Source organism: Mobula birostris, chromosome 3 (assembly GCF_030028105.1).
Source record: "Mobula birostris isolate sMobBir1 chromosome 3, sMobBir1.hap1, whole genome shotgun sequence".
In the NCBI taxonomy this organism is placed as follows: domain Eukaryota; kingdom Metazoa; phylum Chordata; class Chondrichthyes; order Myliobatiformes; family Myliobatidae; genus Mobula; species Mobula birostris.
In genome coordinates this window covers 9325699-9344016 of record NC_092372.1, presented here as the reverse complement: position 1 = coordinate 9344016, position 18318 = coordinate 9325699, and the positions used below count along the sequence as shown (strand labels likewise).

Below are 18318 nucleotides of genomic sequence, written 5' to 3'. Positions count from 1 at the left end.
TTGAGAATCCATTCCTGCCCTGGTGCCAGCCAAGTCTCTGTAATGGCCACTACATCATAATTCCATGTATGTATCCAAGCTCTCAGTTCATCACCTTTGTTCGTGATGCTTCTTGCATTGAGGTACACACATTTCAGCCCTTCTACCTTACTGTCTTTACACTGTTTATTCTGCTTCTCTTTCCTCAAAGCCTCTCTGTATGTTAGATCTGGCTTTACTCCATGCACTTCTTTCACTACTCTATTGCTCTGGGTCCCAACCCCCTCGCAAATTAGTTTAAAACCTCCCAAACCATGCTAGCAAACCTACCTGCAAGGATATTGCACCCCCTTGATTTCAGGTGCAACCCATCCAATCTGTACAGGTCCCACCTTCCCCAGGAGAGATCCCAATGATCTAAAAATCTAAAACCCTGCTCCCTGCACCAACTCCTCAGCCACGCATTCAACTGCCATCTCCTCCAATTCTTACCATCACTGTCATGTAGCACTGGCATCAATCCTGAGAACGTCACCCTTGAGGTCCTGTTCTTCAGCCTTCTGCCTAGTTCCCAAAACTCACACTTCAGGACCTCATCCCTCTTCTTGCCTAAGTCATTGGTCCCAACATGTATCACGACTTCTGGTTGCTTTCCCTCTCGTACCAGGATGTCGTGCACCCGGTCAGAGACATCTCAGACCCTGGCACCCGGGAGGCAACAAACCATGCGGGTGTCTTTCTCACGTCCACAAAATCTCCTGTCTGTTCCCCTGACTATAGAGTCTCCAATGACGACAGCTCTCTTCTTCTCCGTCCCACCCTTCTGCACCACAGGGTCAGTCTTAGTGCCAGAAGCCCTGCCACCGTGGCTCACACCTGGTCGGTCGTCCCCGCCAACAGTATCCAGGATGGTAAACTTATTATTCAGGGGAATGGCTACAGGGGTGCTCTGCACTACCTGTCTGCTCACCTTCGCTCTCCCCCCTCTGACTGTCACCCAACGACCTGCTTCCGACAGCCTAGGTGTGACTACCTCCCTGTAGCTCTCATCTATGACTGCCTCATTCTTCCTTATGAGTCAAAGGTCATCCAGCTGCTGCTCTAGATTCCTTACACAGTCTTCCAGATCGCCCAGCCATATACACTTCTGGCAGATGTGACTCTGCGGGAGAGGGGCTTTCCCCCAAGACTGCCACATCTCACATGAGAGGCACATCACCGTCTCAGGAGACATTGTAAAAACTAACTGCGAGCTAGCTTGTCCTCCGCCTCTTCTCGTCGAAGTCTCTCGAGTCAAAGCCTCAAAGCTCCACTCCTTCACTGGCCGCTTTCCACAGGAACAGTTATTACCCCTCAACCATCAAGCTCCTACAGAGGGCAACTTCGCTCACTCCAACACTGAAATGGTCTCACAACTGTTGGATTAGACTGTTTTGTTGTTATTTTCTTTGCAGTTCAACAATTTAAGCAGGCTGTTTTTATAGCTACTTATATACATGTAACTGTTTAGTATGTTTCCTAGTGGTCACAGTATGTATATGCAGCTCTTCAGTGTATCCCCCAGTGGTCACAGTATGTATATGCGGTTGTTCAGTGTATCCCCCAGTGGTCACAGTATGTATGCGGTTGTTCAGTGTGTCCCCAGTGGTCACAGTATGTATATGCAGTTGTTCAGTGTGTTTCCTAGTGGTCACAGTATGTATATGCAGTTGTTCAGTGTGTTTCCTAGTGGTCATAGTATGTATATGTAGTTGTTCAGTGTGTCCCCTAGTGGTCATAGTATGCATATGCAGTTGTTCAGTGTGTCCCCTAGTGGTCATAGTATGTATATGTAGTTGTTCAGTGTGTCCCCTAGTGGTCATAGTATGTATATGCAGTTGTTCAGTGTGTCCCCTAGTGGTCATAGTATGTATATGCAGTTGTTCAGTGTGTCTCCTAGTGGTCACGGTGTGTATATGCAGCTGTTCACTGTATCTCCTAGTGTCACAGTGTGTATATGCGTTTGTACAATGTGTCCCCTAGTGATCACAGTATGTATCTGCAGTTGTACAATGTGTCCCCTAATAGTTAGAGTAACTTGTAACATTCTGGAAAGTGCTGGAAGCCTCACTTGTGCTGTGTTATTTGAGTAAGGGCTATCAGACTTATCTCTGGGTATAAAAAGAGCTGTGGGTATAAAAACACTGTCTTTCTTTGTTTCTCTCCCTTCTGCTACTAGCTTCTGCTCCTATTACTATCCATTTACAAATTTTTTCTTCTACTAACTCTTAATAAAATGATTGTGAAGCAACAAGCTTGGTGCCTCTTTCCTGACTACCGAACGAACACTGGATTAAAAGCACCAGAGTCCAACACAACCTATGGACGCACCTTCAAGCACCCTACAACTTATGATCTTGATATTTATTTCTTATTTATGTACAATAATTATTATTATTATTATTATTTGTACTTGCAGTTTGTTGTTTATTACACATTGGTTGTTTGTTTCTGTCATGTGTGGTTTTTCACTGATTCCATCGTGGTTCTTTGTACTACTGTGAATGCCCACAAGAAAATGAACTCATGGTTGTATATGGTGACATATATGTACTTTGATAATAAATTAATAATAATTATTTTCTCTCCCTCTCTCTCTCTCTCCCGATTGTGAGTGAGAGTCTGTTGGTCTTCGAGTCGCGGTGTGCGGGGGGCATGGACAAGCGACACAGCAGACTGGAACATTGGAACAATGAGCTGTTGGTCTCCCTTTCGCTGTTGCAGGAGCAATATCTCCCTCTCCGTCATTAGTGAGAGAGAGAGTCTGTCTGAGACGCCAAAATGTTGGATGGACAATAGTTTTTGATGGACGATATGTCATGGTCTCTTGGGGCTTGCTATTGATCGCATGATGGGTGGTGAGGAGGGGAGATTGATGCTTTTGCTGGAGCAAGTTGGGGAGGAGGAGCATTGAACCATTTGCTGGTGCTTGTGTGTGGGACGAGGGCAGTTTGAATTCTGATTTTTTTTTTCTCTGTTTCGAGGATATCTGCGAAGTGTAAGAATTTCAGGTTGTATACTGTATACATTCTCTGATATTAAATGGAACCATTGGACCAGTAAATTTACTTTGAACTTTGCTAGCTGAAGTTTGAAAGGAAAATGTCAGAGTCACAAAGTCTCAGAGACTAAGGAACGGTTGCCTATGAGTTTTAACACAACACAAATGTGATAAGTGGCTCAAAACTTGCTCTTTGTGATCTTAATATTTATTGGCAGAAACTGAAGTTAACTAATGTGTTAATGGAATTGTCAGCAGATGTACAGAATATAACATTAATTAAGAAGTGTCAGACATGTTGGACTGTTTTACAGCGAGTTAAAAAGCTGAGAACCCCAATTAGGTGACATCCAACTTATTAAATTTATTCAAATTTTTTTTTGTGATATCATTTGTCATTGTAAAACTGTGTAATTCTGTGAATCTCACTAAAAAAAAGCTTTAGCCTTGCCAGATTTAGAGGTGTTGCTCCCTGCAGAGGTGTGGAATGATCATTATGGTCTTCAAAAAAAAAGCAAGTTAAAGACGAAAGCTAAACTAGCAAGAGCAGCAATAAATAGGGGCAGGAGTCAGTCTTCCAGCTCCTCAAGCCTGGACCTTCATTCAGATTATCACTGATCTGACCCAGGCCACCCCACTTCCTCCTCCTCGCCCTCTCTGTCACTTAAAAACAATTTATTTCTTTTGCAGTTCTATGACCATATATAACCATATAACCATCTAACAATTACAGCACGGAAACTGGCCATCTCGGCCCTTCTAGTTTGTGCCGAACTCTTGCTCACACCTAGTCGCACTGACCTGCACTCAGCCCATAACCTTCCATTCTTTTCCTGTCCATATATCTATCCAATTTAACTTTAAATAACAACATCTAACCTGCCTCAACCACTTCTGCTGGAAGCTCGTTCCGCACAGCTACCACTCTCTGAGTAAAGAAGTTCCCCCTCATGTTACCCCTAAACTTTTGCCCTTTAACTCTCAACTCATGTCCTCTTGTTTGAATCTCCCCCACTCTCATGACATGTAGCATTATCTCTTTTCACAGATTTTATTTATCTTATTTAGAAAAACAATGTAAATTAGGCCCTACCAGCTCACCGAGCCACACTGATCACCAATCTCCCGATTTAACCCTCACTTAATCACGGGATAATTTACAATTACCTACGGCCCTACGCAGTACATTGATGGACTGTGAGATGAAACTGGAGCACCCGGGGAGGAGCTACAGAACATGCCGGGGTTGACCTCGGAACTCCAGTGCCCCCAGCGGTAATAGTGTCTCGCTAACCATGACACTACTGTATTGTCTGGGCTGTTCACAGAATTTGCAATTGTTGGGTCATCTTGCTGTTCATCAGAGCCAAGAGTATTATCAGACCAGAATCAGAATCAAGTTTACTATCACTGGCGCGTGCTGTACCTTGGTAAAACTCGACAGGAGCAGCTGTTTTGTGGGAATGGAGCAGCCAATGGGTACAGGGTGATCAGCACCTTGAGGGGGTGCATAGGAACTCTGGTGATGATGGGCTGCAACGGACACACTGGTGGGAAAGCTGCACTAAATACTATGGGGGAATAAACCACAGTAACCACGGTGGTGAGAATGGATTTTACAGAGCAAAAGACCATAAGCTACAGGAGCAGAATTAGGCCATTTGGCCCATTGAGCTTACTCCACCATTTTATCATAACTGATCCATTTCCCTCTCAATCCCAACTGCCTGCCTTCTCCTTCTAGACAACGTGTTCTAGGGTCACAGAGCACTATAGCACAGAAGCATGGCCTTTGGCCCATCTAGACTATGCAAAGTCCCATCAACTCACACCTGGACCCCTCCATTCCCCTGCCATCCATGTACCTATCCAAACTTCTCTTAAATGTTGAAATCAAGCCTGCACCCACCACTTGCTCTGGCAACTCACACCATCCATTTAGTGAAGAGGTTTTCCCTCAGGTTTCCTTTCCTTTACCCGTGACCTCCACTTCTACTTTTACCCAAGCTCAGCGTTTTTCAGTTATATTAACAGAAAATTGGTGTCCATGGAGTGACTAATTCCTCCTACAATCCATCAGGGACACATTTCGTGTGAAGTCACAAGAGATTGTTATATTGCAGTTGTAAATTTTTGTTGAGACTGTTCTTGGAGTATTGTGTACAGATTTGGTCACACTGTTATGGGTGTCAGGCTGGAGTGTGTGCAGAAAAGATTTACAAACTGTCTGGCCTAGAGGGTCTGAGTTATAGGGAGAGGGTGGGAGAGGGTCTGAGTTATAGGGAGAGGGTGGGAGAGGGTCTGAGTTATAGGGAAAGGGTAGGAGAGGGTCTGAGAGATGGGGAGAGGGTGGGAGAGCATCTGAATTATAGGGAGAGGGTGGGAGAGGGTCCGAGTTATAGGGAGAAGTTGAGAGAGGGTCTCAGTTATAGGGAGAGGGTGGGAGAGGGTCTGAGGTATAGGAAGAGTGTGCGAGAGGGTCTGAGTTATAGGGAGAGGGTGGGAGAGGGTCTGAGTTATAGGGAGAGGGTGGGAGAGGGTCTGAGTTATAGGGAAAGGGTAGGAGAGGGTCTGAGAGATGGGGAGAGGGTGGGAGAGCATCTGAATTATAGGGAGAGGGTGGGAGAGGGTCCGAGTTATAGGGAGAAGTTGAGAGAGGGTCTCAGTTATAGGGAGAGGGTGGGAGAGGGTCTGAGGTATAGGAAGAGTGTGCGAGAGGGTCTGAGTTATAGGGAGAGGGTGGGAGAGGGTCTGAGTTATAGGGAGAGGGTGGGAGAGGGTCTGAGTTATAGGGAAAGGGTAGGAGAGGGTCTGAGAGATGGGGAGAGGGTGGGAGAGCATCTGAGTTATAGGGAGAGGGTGGGAGAGGGTCCAAGTTATAGGGAGAAATTGAGAGAGGGTCTCAGTTATAGGGAGAGGGTGGGAGAGGGTCTGAGTTATAGGGAGAGGGTGGGAGAGTTGTCTGAGTTATAGGGAGAGGGTGGGAGAGGGTATGAGTTATAGGGAGAGGGTCTGAGTTATGGGGAGAGGGTGGGAGAGGGTCTGAGTTATGGGAAGAGGGTGGGAGAGGGTCTGAGTTATGGGGAAAGGGTGGGAGAGGGTCTGAGTTATGGGGAGAGGGTGGGAGAGGGTCTGAGTTATAGGGAGAGGGTGGGAAGGGGTCTGGGTTATGGGGAGAGGGTCTGAGTTATAGGGAGAGGGTGGGAGAGGGTCTGAGTTATAGGGAGAGGGTGGGAGAGGGTCTGAGTTATGGGGAGAGGGTGGGAGAGGGTCTGAGTTATAGGGAGAGGGTGGGAGAGGGTCTGAGCTATAGGGAGAGGGTCTAAGTTATGGGGAGAGGGTGGGAAGGGGTCTGGGTTATGGGGAGAGGGTCTGAGTTATAGGGAGATGGTGAGAGAGGGTCTGAATTACAGGGAGAGGGTGGGAGAGGGTCTGAGTTATAGGGAGAGGGTAGGAGAGGGTCTGAGAGATGGGGAGAGGGTGGGAGAGCATCTGAGTTATAGGGAGAGGGTGGGAGAGGGTCCGAGTTATAGGGGGAAGTTGAGAGAGGGTCTCAGTTATAGGGAGAGGCTGGGAGAGGGTCTGAGTTATAGGGAGAGGGTGGGAGAGGGTCTGAGTTATGGGGAGAGGGTGGGAGAGGGTCTGAGTTATAGGGAGATGGTGGGAGAGGATCTGAGTTATAGGGAGAAGGTGGGAGAGCGTCTGAGTTATAGGGAGAGGGTGGGAGAGGGTCTGAGTTATGGGGAGAGGGTCTGAATTACAGGGAGAGGGTGGGAGAGGGTCTGAGTTATAGGGAGAGGGTGGGAGAGGGTCTGAGTTATAGGGAGAGGGTGAGAGAGGGTCTGTTTTATAGGGAGAGGTTGAGAGAGTGTCTGACTTACAGGGAGAGGTTGAGAGAGGGTCTGATTGATGGGGAGAGGGTGAGAGAGGGTCTGAGTTATAGGGTGAGGGTGGCAGAGGGTCTGGGTTATAGGGAGAGGGTGGGAGATTGTCTGAGTTATGGGGAGAGGGTGGGAGAGGGTCTGAGTTATGGGAAGAGGGTGGGAGAGGGTCTGAGTTATGGGGAGAGGGTGGGAGAGGGTCTGAGTTATGGGGAGAGGGTGGGAGAGGGTCTGAGTTATAGGGAGAGGGTGGGAGAGAGTCTGAGTTATGGGGAGAGGGTGGGAAGGGGTCTGGGTTATGGGGAGAGGGTCTGAATTACAGGGAGAGGGTGGGAGAGGGTCTGAGTTATAGGGAGAGGGTGAGAGAGGGTCTGTTTTATAGGGAGAGGTTGAGAGAGTGTCTGACTTACAGGGAGAGGTTGAGAGAGGGTCTGATTGATGGGGAGAGGGTGAGAGAGGGTCTGAGTTATAGGGAGAGGGTGGGAGAGGGTCTGAGTTATAGGGAGAGGGTGGGAGAGGGTCTGAGTTATGGGGAGAGGGTGAGAGAGGGTCTGAGTTATTGGGTGAGGGTGGCAGAGGATCTGGGTTATAGGGAGAGGGTGGGAGATTGTCTGAGTTATGGGGAGAGGGTGGGAGATGTTCTGAGTTATAGGGAGAGATCGGCCACAGTGGATCATTATTCGCAGGAGTGCAGGAGAACGAGGGCTGACCTCGTATGAGTTTATAACATCATGAGATATTGGGATAAGGTGGGCAGTCAAAGTTTATTTTCCAAGGTTGAGGAGTCCAAAACTAGAGGGCACAGACACTAGGTAAGGCAGTATTGTACACAATATTCCAAGAACAGTCTCAACAAAAATTTACAACTGCAATATAACAACCTCTTGTGACTTAACATTTCAAAGAGATGTGAGAGGTAACTTCTTCACAAAGAATGTGGGGAGCTCCTGGAATGAGCTGCCAGAGGAAGTGGTCAAGACAGCTACAACTGACACATTGGAGAGGCATTTGGATAGGTGGATGGAGATGTAGATTCCACCATCTGCCCTCTCCTTTGTCCTCACTTCATAATGGAAACCCGTCTACAAAAAACACTCAGGCTACGTCCACACTGGACCAGATAAATCCGTAACTGATGCTTTTTCTCTTCGTTTTGATCCTCCGTCCACCCTGAAACAGCGTTTTCCTCCCCCGAAAACACAGCTTTTCTAAAACGCTGTCCAGAGTGTTTAAATCTGAAAACGCTGGTTGGGTGTTGTAGTGTGTACGGGATAACCGGAGGTTTTAAAAAACCTGTCGCCCCTTTCATCGGTGAAGAGACTATGGCTGTAGGAAATGTTTCCAGAGTGACCCCTCTGTGGGAGTGGGGAAGATGTTGGTGGGGCCACCTGGAGGTCTGTGTGTCCATATGTGTAGCTATTGTAGTGGCTGTGAGGCTGGTATTGTGGCAGTGAAAAGTACTGGGGGGGGCGGGGAGAGCCATCATATTCCTCATCATTGCAAATCCCCCTGCAACAGAGTTAGTCAGTTTTTCAATGTTTGTCGTCAGCCGGGTCATACTGTCCGTGAATTCCCTGTCGGCTGCCTCCATACACCCCAGTATTTGATTTTTCAGTTTTAAGTCCTCCTGCGCCAAAGCCATCAGCTGTCTGTCGTCTAGCAATTTCCTTTGAAGTTTTTCTAGTCTGTAACTGGACAAACGTGCACCAAATATACCATTTCCTCTTTGCTTGTTTTTTGTAGATGTGTCCTACACATGCCAAGTCGGAGGAGATTCGCCCAAATACCCGTTTTAACGTGGACAGAGGTATTTTCAAAAACGCCTGGTGTGGATGCCTATTGTTTTTACGCAAAACCGGCGTTTTCAAAATTATCCAGTCTAGTGTGGACGTAGCCTCAGTGACCACATTATTAGGTACCTAATGATGTGCCAATTGAGTGTATGTTCATGTTCTTCTGCTGTTGTTGCCCGTCCATTTCAGGGTTCGATGTGCTGTGTGCTCAGAGATGCTGTTCTGCACACCACTGCCCTAATGTGTGGTTATTTGAGTTACTGTCACCTTTCTGTCAGCTTGAACCAGTCAGACCAATCTCCTCTGACCTCTCTCATTAACAAGGCGTTTTTGCCCACAGAACTGCCACACTCTGGGTTTATTTGTGTTTTGCACCATTCTCTGTGACTCCAGTGACTGCTGTGCATGAAAATCCCAGGTGATCAGCAGTTTCTGAGATACTCAAACCACCACATCTGGCACCACCAATTATTCCACAGTCAAAGTCACTTAGATCACAGTTCTTCTACATTCTGATGCTTGGTCTGAACAACAGCTGAACCTCTTGATCAAATTTGCATGTTTTTAGGCATTGAGTTGCTGCCACATGATTGGTTGATTAGATATTTGCATTGATGAGCAGGTGTACAGGTGTACCTAATGAAGTGGCCACTGACTGTATATTTTGGTAACATTGTGCCCAGTTCTCCAACTTTGGGGAATCCAAGACACAAGATGAGAAAGTGGAGATTTAAATGAGATGTGAGAGGTAACTTCTTTACACAGAGAGTGGTGAGTACCTGGAATGAGCTGCCAGAGGAAGTGGTTGAGGTGGATATAATTGCAACATTTAAGAGGTATTTGGATAGGTACATGGAAGTGAGTGGTTTGAAGGGTTATGGGCCACACGTGGGCAACTGGAACCAGCAGGGAGGATGCTATGGTCAACGTGGAACAGGCATGGCCTGTTCTTGTACTGTATTATTCTGTGACTCTCTGTGATGAGAATGGACTGTAGAGGCCAGTGGAATGTGGATAGGGCTCATTAGTCGTTGCTCTGAAAGTCAGATGCCCACCCGAGTACAGGAAGTGTGTTGTACTGGGCATTGCAATGTGCATTATTGTATCCAGTGCTCCCTCTTATTTTCCCACAGTGAAGCCACTCTCAGTATGGAGGAGCAACACCTCATATTGCATCTAGGTAGCCTCCAACCTGATGACAAGTACATCAATTTCTCCAATATCTGGTGATTTTTTCCCCTCCTCCTTCTATTTCCCACTTTGGCCTCTTACTTCTTCTCCTCACCTGCCTATCACCTCCCTGAGGTGCCCCTCCTCCTTCGCTTTCGCGAACTCTCCTCTCCTATCAGATTCCTTCTTCTCCAGCCCTTTATCTTTTCCACCCCTCACCTCCCAGCTTTTTCACCGTCCCCCTTCCCCCACCTACCTGGCTGCAATGATCACTTTCCAGCCTGTCCTCCTTCTCTTTCCGCCACCTTCTTATTCTGGCATCTGCCCCCTTCCTTTCCAGTCCTGATGAAGGGCCAACTGTTTATTCATTTCCACGGATGCTGCCTGACCTGCTGAGTTCCTGCAGCATTTTGCACTTGTTACTCCAAAGAACAAGGAAACCGAGGCCATTGATGAAGTTGTAGACAGCAGTACGGGTGATCTGCTTAGTTAATTGGCAGATAACACAAAACTGTGGATAGTAAGGTAAACTGTCAAAGCATACAGCAGGATGTAGATCAGTATCAATAAACATTATCATTGATCAACAAGATTTTAAGGCATGTTTTGCTCAGCTGTAATGATATTAGGAGACAAAAGCTCTTTACCCCAAAGGAAATGGAGCGCAAGTTGATAGAGTAGACATGGTGAGGATGGAGTGAGAGTCTCGGATCAGGGAGCACAGGTTCAGAACAGGGGGACATTGTTTAGAACAGAGATGAGGAGGAATTTCTTTAGCCCGAGTGTAGTGAATCTGTGGAATTCGTTTTCACAGACTGCTGTACAGGCCAAGTCATTGGGTATATTTAAAGTGGACATCGATAGATTCTTGATTAGTCAGGGTGTTTAAGGTTACGGGAACAAGGCAGGAGAATGAGGTTGAGAGAGAAAATAAATTAGGCATAATGGAATGGCAGTTCTGACTAGATGGGCCAAATGGCCTAAATCTGCTCCTATGTCTTATGATCGTATGGTCTTTTGAAATGATTTCTCTTGTGATTGGGTTATGTTGAATGAAAGGACACAAAATTGTAAATATTGAATTTAATTTGTATGATCCCATAAACATTACCTTTATGCAATAGGGTTAGCAAACATATGCATATAAATGCTAAAAGTGGAAATAAATACAAAACAAAATGAAGAAACGGTGGTGTGTATGTCAGCAAGTTCCAGAGAAAGATTGTTAAACAGTTCATGTGTAGCTGAATTGAGAGAAGATGACTTCCTCAAATACCTGCATTTAAACTGTGCACAGATACTGGGATAGTCGCATTAGCGGTTAGTGCATTGCTTTTCAGCGGCTTGGCAAAAAAGGCAGCATCTGTCATTAAGGACCCCCATCACCCAGGGCAAACCCTCTTCTCACTGCTACCATCAGGAAGGAGTACTCACAGCCTGGAAACCCACACTCATTGTCTTAGGAACAGCATCTTCCCTTCCTCCATCAGATTACTGAATGGATATTGAACCCATGAACACCATCTCACTATTTTTGCTCTCTTTTTGCACTACTTATTTATTTATATATATATACAGAACTCTGCAAAAGTCTTCGGCATATATATATATATATATAGCTAGGGTGTCTAAAACCATTGCACTGTACTGCTACCACAAAAAACAACAAATTTCCTGACATATGTGAGTGATGATAAACCTGATTCTGAGATGGGTCTCTATTGTGGACTGAGAGTGGGAAGGGGGCAGGGAGAGGGGAATCATGGTTGGGAAGAGGGGAAGGGAGAGGGGAGGGAGTGGGAAGCACTCAGGAGACATTCTGTAATGATCAATAAACCAGTGGTTTGGAATCAAATGACCTTGCCTGGTGTCTGAGGGTTGGATGTGTCTGCACCCACGCCAACCCCCACCCCTGGCACTCCTTCTCCATCACCGGTCCCACATACCTCCCGCAGTGCTCTGCCCTCGCCATTCCTAACATCCTTTGATCTCACCGGATTTACAAACTCACTCTCAGCTCCACATTGTCAAAAACAGAAACACATGCAAAATGCTGGAGGAAATTAGCAGACCAGGGTGCAGGCCCGTTGGGCACCGGAAGTGTTGTGCCTCTTGCTTGCTAACCCAACTCAATCCTCACTAGTACATTTGATGCAAGAGAAGCATTCTACTGTATATTTCAATATACATGTGACAAATAGAGCTAATCTTTAATCTTTAATTTTTGTTTTGCTGTCTGTTGAAGTTCTGATCTTTCTATTTAGCTTTTCTGACAGAGGAGCATTGTTTCCTAATGGTGTAGGCAGTTGTGATGAGTAAGTCTCTGTGGTTCTTTCCTTATCCCAAGTGCAAGACAGGTGAATTAAAATTCTGCGCAGGCAAGGAGAATATAGAGAGTCTGACACCCCCGACACAATCTCATCTCAGATCGTATCATTTGCAGGCAATTTGGGAAGTCAAAGCAATCTGAGTGTTTTCTCAGTTCCCCAGCAAGGGTGAGTGCATCAATATCACAGCTGCCAGTTTCTGGAGAAAGATGACGATACACTCGGATCTATAAGTAAGGATTTTGTCGCGAATCCTATTACTCAATTTCACTCTGATCAACAATAGCAGTGGCTGAAGCCATTTGTTTCTGTAAGGTTGGAGGCATGTTACCAAAAGTATGAACAAGGCAGCTCAATTCATATCACAGACACAAGACATTCTGCAGATGCTGGGAATCCAGAGCAAAACGCACAAAATGCTGGAGGAGATCACCAGGCCAGGCAGCATCTACAGAGAGGCAAAAACAGTGTACATCATGGGCTGAGACATTTCATCAGAACTGGAAAGGAAGGGGGAAGAATGCCAGAATAAGAAGGTGGGGCTGGGGGGGGGGGGTGAAGGAGGACAAGCTGGTAGAAGAGACCAGCTGGGTGGGGCAGGGGGGATGAAGTGAGAAGCTGGGAAGTGATAGGTGGGAAAGGTAAAGGGCTGGAGAAGAAGGAATCTGATAGGAGAGGAGAGTGGACCATGGGAGAAAGGGAAGCAGGAGGGGGGAGGTGATAGGCAGGTGAGAAGAAGAGTAAGAGGTCAGAGTGGGGAAATAAAGAAGAGGAATGGGAGAAGAGAAAATATGCTGGAACTTGGAGAAAGTTTGAAATCATATCACGCCACTGTAATTTGGCTATTTTATAGGTTAATTGTTATCATAGAATAAACTTTGTTTATTTTTAGCCTGCGTATGAGATGCTCATTATTTCCTTTCCTTTGTCTTTCTTTGGTCATCTTTTGTTCTTGTAGCACTTTTAACAGCCGTAACCAAAAAGCTTTATGCCTCATTCTTGACTTCCGAAGAACCTTTGGATTGCAGGATCACCAGATCCAACACTACTTACCTGACATGAACTTCCTCCAGCTGCAGCCCATCCAAATACCATCATCAAATTTCTGCTTTCTTAATGATTATTTTTACATTTGATTAAAAAATAGTGCCAGTAAATGTGTAGCGATCCCAGAAAGCCAGACAAAACAATGGAGTACAGTCATATTATGATGCCAAATATTCAAGAGAATTTTTGTTCAAATAACAAGTATGAAAGAGAACTCCTGTGGAAACAGCCTTTTTGTCTTCATGTATCACAGATGGCTTTCATCAAATGCATGATCGTTTACCTGATTGTAATAGTTGATTATCATTGGGATTCTGGGGTGCCCAGGGAGGGGTAACTCCTATGCTGAAGGAATTTGTCATGTCCATTCTGGGGCAGCTCACTCACCTTTGGTCCCCTCTAGACACTCAGCTCTCCCCTGTGGCTCCAAGTAGCTGCTTACATGTGACAGCAGCCACACATCAGTACACCGCTTTGAAAGGCAGGCTAAACCAGGAGAGTGTAAGCGGCCACCTCATACCTCAGTGAGATAGAGACATGCCTATCCCTTCATGCGTAGTCAGCTCTGGCAGACAGGGTGATGAGATCCACAGAGAAATCCAATGGCTAGAAAAGGTGCTAATGTAACACTCCAGGGGGAGCAAAGGGTATGATGATGCACAAAATAATCATGGTCAGCCACAGCAACCAAGGAAGTCCCCAGTTTGAGATGACTGATGACTACTCGTCCTACTGAACCCGGACTTCCCAGGCTGAGAGAATGGAACTGCCCCAGTGCAACAACATTTTCCACTTTAAAATCTCTCTCGCACAGGCCTCCTCTCATCGTTGGATATGACAGACAACCAATATTAGTTGATTATTAATTTTCTTTACCTACAAAAGTAGAAGTTGCCAATAAGAAAATCTCTGATTTACTGACTTGAATACAAAATATTGAGTAATTCCAAACTATTGTTGGGGTGAATTGTAACTTTTCTGGAAAATCTGCACATTTTCAATCCTATTCCCTTTCCATCGTCGATGAGCCTGCTCGAAGATCTTAAGACCATAAGACATAGGTGCAGAATTAGGCCATTTGGCCCATCAAGTCTGCTCCATCATTCCAACATGGCTGATCCATTTTCCTTCTCAACCCCGTTCTCCTCTTTTCTCCCTGTAACCTTTGTCAGCCTGACTAATCAAGAACCTTTCAACCTCCACTTAAATATACCCAAAGACTTGTCCACAACAGATATCAGTGGCAATGAATTCCACAGATTTACCCGCCTCTGGCTAATGAAATTCCTCCTCAAGTCTGTTCCCAAGATATACCCTTGTATTTTGAGGCTATGCTCTCTGTTCCTAGACTCCTCCACTATAGGAAACATCCTCTCAACATCCACTCTATCCAGCCCTTTCAATACTCAATAGGTTTCAATGAGATATTCCCCTCTCATTCTTCTAAGCCCCAGCAAGTACAGGCCAGAGCCATCGAATACTGCTCATACGATAACCCTTTCATTCCTGGCATCACTCTTCTGAACCGACTCTAGACCGTCTCCAGTGACAGCTCATCTTTCCTTAGATAAGGAGCCCAAAACTGCTCGCAGTACTTTGTGCGGTCTGATCAATTCCTTATGAAGCCTCAGCATTACATCTTTGATGTTATATCCTGGTCCTCTGGAAATGAAAGCTAAAATTGCATTTGCCTTCCTCACCACTGACTTGACCTATAAGGGAATCCTTTTAATCGCCGAATAATTTCTGTGAACTTCCTTTGAATCGTTTCCAATGTCAGCACGTCCTTTCTTAGATAAGGGGCCCAATACTGCTCACAATACTCCAAGCACAGTTTGACCAATTTCACATAAAACCTAAGCATTACATTCCTGCTTTGATATTTTCTTTTTTATATGAGTTTGTACTCATACTGTACCAGTCACAAAATATACAGGCACGGAAGAGCAAGATGATTTGCTAAGATTCTCCTTGTAACTGAAACTAAAATAAAACGACCAACAGCATTGTGATTTCATTTTCTCCTTAAAACCAGTTCAAAGCAATCAGCAAAGTCTGTAGTTTGATGCTCAGGAACATCCTGGGAATTCTCCAACCGGAGTTTACAGACCAAGGCGGGTGGGGGAGCAAGTATTCTTGGTAAATCCATTGCTGATTTTGTGGAACACTGACAAGAGACAGTCAGTGCTTCATGTTTGGTTTTGGCAGCCAGATGCTCAATTCTCACACGTTACAAATTGAGTCAAGAAAAAGCTTGGTGAACCGGTAACAGAGAGAAGCCAACACAACTGAGATGTCATTTCAGCATTGGACATTAGCCTCAAAATAGAACTATCGATTACTAGTGGAGGGAGCAGCTTATAGTGGCCACCTTGTCTTATTAAACTCGTGTGACAGAAACAAGTTAAGATTATGCTGCAATTAAAACCAATAACATTGGCAGAGAAGGAAAGGAAAGAAAATTCGCCTTGATGCGATCCTTGCTTACTTGCCACAGTTAAGCGAGCCATTCTGCTCACTATTGATCCTGCCCCCAGCACCGAAGCCTCACACTGGTACAGGCCTTCATCAGGCCGATGGTGCCTTGTGTGGACCACGTTCTGCACCATTAGGGATCCGTCTGGCATCAGCTGTCGCCTCTCGTCCATGACCAGGTTTAGGAAGGCGCCATCTTTTCTCCAGCTAATGTTAACTGGGCCCTGGTCCGCCGCTGCCGAGCAGTTTAGGAGAAACGATCCGCCTCGCACAGTGACCGTGTCCGAAGGCTCAGAAACAAATCTCAGCGAAATGAACCTTTTGATCAGCGAGCCTAAAATGGAAAAAAAAAACAAAGGTATGGGATTAAAAGCAGCACAGAGTCGAACTATGCTGTAATAAAGTTATACGTTCGGTGGCCACTTTATTAGATACACCTGTACACTTGATCATTAATGCACCTATCTAATTAGCCAATCATCTGGCAACAACTCAATGCATGAAAACATGCAGACATGGTCAATAGGTTCACATGTTGTTCAGACCAAACATCAGAATGGGAAAAATGTGATCTCTGTGACTTTGACCATGAAAAAATTGTTGGTGCCAGACCGGGTGGTTCGAGTATCTCAGAAACTACCGATCTCCTGGGATTTTTATATACAACAGTCTCGAGAGTTTACAGAGAATGGTGCGAGAAACAAAAAGGACATTCAGCGACCGGCTGTTCTATGGGCAAAAATGCCTTGTTAATGACAGCGATCAAGGGAGAATGGCCAGACTGGTGGAATGTGACAGAAATGCAAATAACCACACACTACAACAGTGGTGTGTAGAAGAGCATCTCTGAATACACAACACATTGAACCTTGCAGTGGATGGGCTACAGCAGCAGAAGATCACAAACATACTATGCAGGAGATGGCTAATAAAGTAGCCACTCAGTGTAAGTTGTTCAGTGAGTCTCAGTCTTGATGTTGCTAAAAAAATTTGACATGCCCCCATCGACTCTTACCAATTTAAATCGATAAACCATAGAACACATCCTTTTGGATGCATCGTGACTTGGTATGACCATAAGACCATAAGATATAGGAGCAGAATTAAGTCATTTGGTCCATTAAGTCTGCTGCACCATTTCGTCATGGCTGATCCAATTTTCCTCTCAGCCCCAATCTCCTGCCTTCTCCCTGTATCCTTTCATGCCCTGACCAATTGAGAAACTATTAACCTGTGCCTTAAGTATACATAAAGACAGCCTACACAGCTGCCTGTGGCAAAGAATTCCACAGATTCACCACACTCTGGCTAAAGAAGTTCCTCCTCATCTCTGTTCCAAAAGGATGTTCCTCTATTCTGAGGCTATGTCCTCTAGTCTTAGACTCCCCCATCACAGGAAACATTCTCTCCATATCCATTCTATCAAGGCCATCCCTGTTTCTTCTGAATTCTAGTGAATACAGGCCCAGAGCCATCAAACACTCTGCATATGACAAACCATTTCATCCTGGAATCAGTTTTGTGAATCTCCTTTGCACCCTCTCCAGTTTCAGCACACCCTCTCTAAGACAAGGGGCCCAAAACTGCTCAAAATACTCCAAATGAGTCCTCACCAGTGCTTTATAAAGTCTCAGCATTACATCCTTGCTCTTATATTCTTTAATACGGCAACTGCTCAGCTCATGACTGCAGCAAACTGCAGAAGGTTGTGGACACAGCTCAGCACGTCATGAAAACCAACTTCCCTTTGATGAAAAGGATACAATTAAAAGTCTGTGTTGCGTTCTGTTCATACAGGTCACTACAGAGCGCACCGAGATGGAGCAAGGTAAAACAAGAACAAAGCAGAATAATGTGTAACAGCCACAGAGAAAGTGCAGTGCAAGTCAGATATGATGTTGTCCAAAGGGCTTGTCTGTTGGTGGGTCCTCAGGTGACTACAGAGGCTGATCCAGGATTCACGTACTCCGGTGCAGTGTGGGCCAGAGTAAGTGGTGGCTGTGGTTCGTGATTTTTCAGTCTCTCCTTTGGCAGCTGCTGCTTGTTCTTTTGTGGCAGAGCAGAGGTTGTTCTAAAATAGCGAACAGATTTCCTCCAGGTGTATCTACTGAGTGCCATGTGTTTGCAATTTTTTGATGTAATGTTAGATTTCCTCTGACTGATTTTGATGTTATCTCTGAACTGTTTTCCTTGCCCACTGACCTTCCTCCATCAGGCAGGAGTAAATGATCTGTTTGGGGAGACGTGAGTTCGGCATCCGGATTACATGATCTCATTGGAGTTGGTATTGGTGGAGGTACACAATAAAGTTCAGGACCATAACGAGATAGCTTGTGAGGCGAGGAGTCCAACTCATCATACTAAAGAATTATTCAATAGACTGATAACAGCAGGGCAGAAACTCTGGTTGAGCTTGGTGCTACGTACTTTCAGGCTTTGCCCATTGGGAGAGGTGAGAAGATTAGATTATGAGAACACTCAGTCCTCGCTTATTGTCACTTAGAAATGCATACATGCATTAAGAAATGATACACTGTTCCTCCAGAGCGATATAACAGAAAACAGGACAAACTAAAGACTAACACTGACAGAACCACATAATTATA

The 18318-nt window shown here is 45.5% G+C and overlaps 1 protein-coding gene across 1 annotated transcript in view; it reads right to left on the bottom strand.

Moving 5' to 3' along the window:
- Window positions 1-17969, bottom strand: part of dcc (DCC netrin 1 receptor) — a 1002879-nt gene extending 984910 nt beyond the window's left edge. Inside the window, exons 1-2 of the mRNA XM_072252112.1 lie at window positions 17915-17969; window positions 15726-16046 (exon numbers count right to left, since the gene is read on the bottom strand). Coding sequence (XP_072108213.1) covers window positions 15726-16046; window positions 17915-17969 — 376 coding nt within the window. The remainder of the gene's footprint in view (window positions 1-15725; window positions 16047-17914) is intronic.
- Between the last annotated feature and the right edge of the window lie 349 nt (window positions 17970-18318).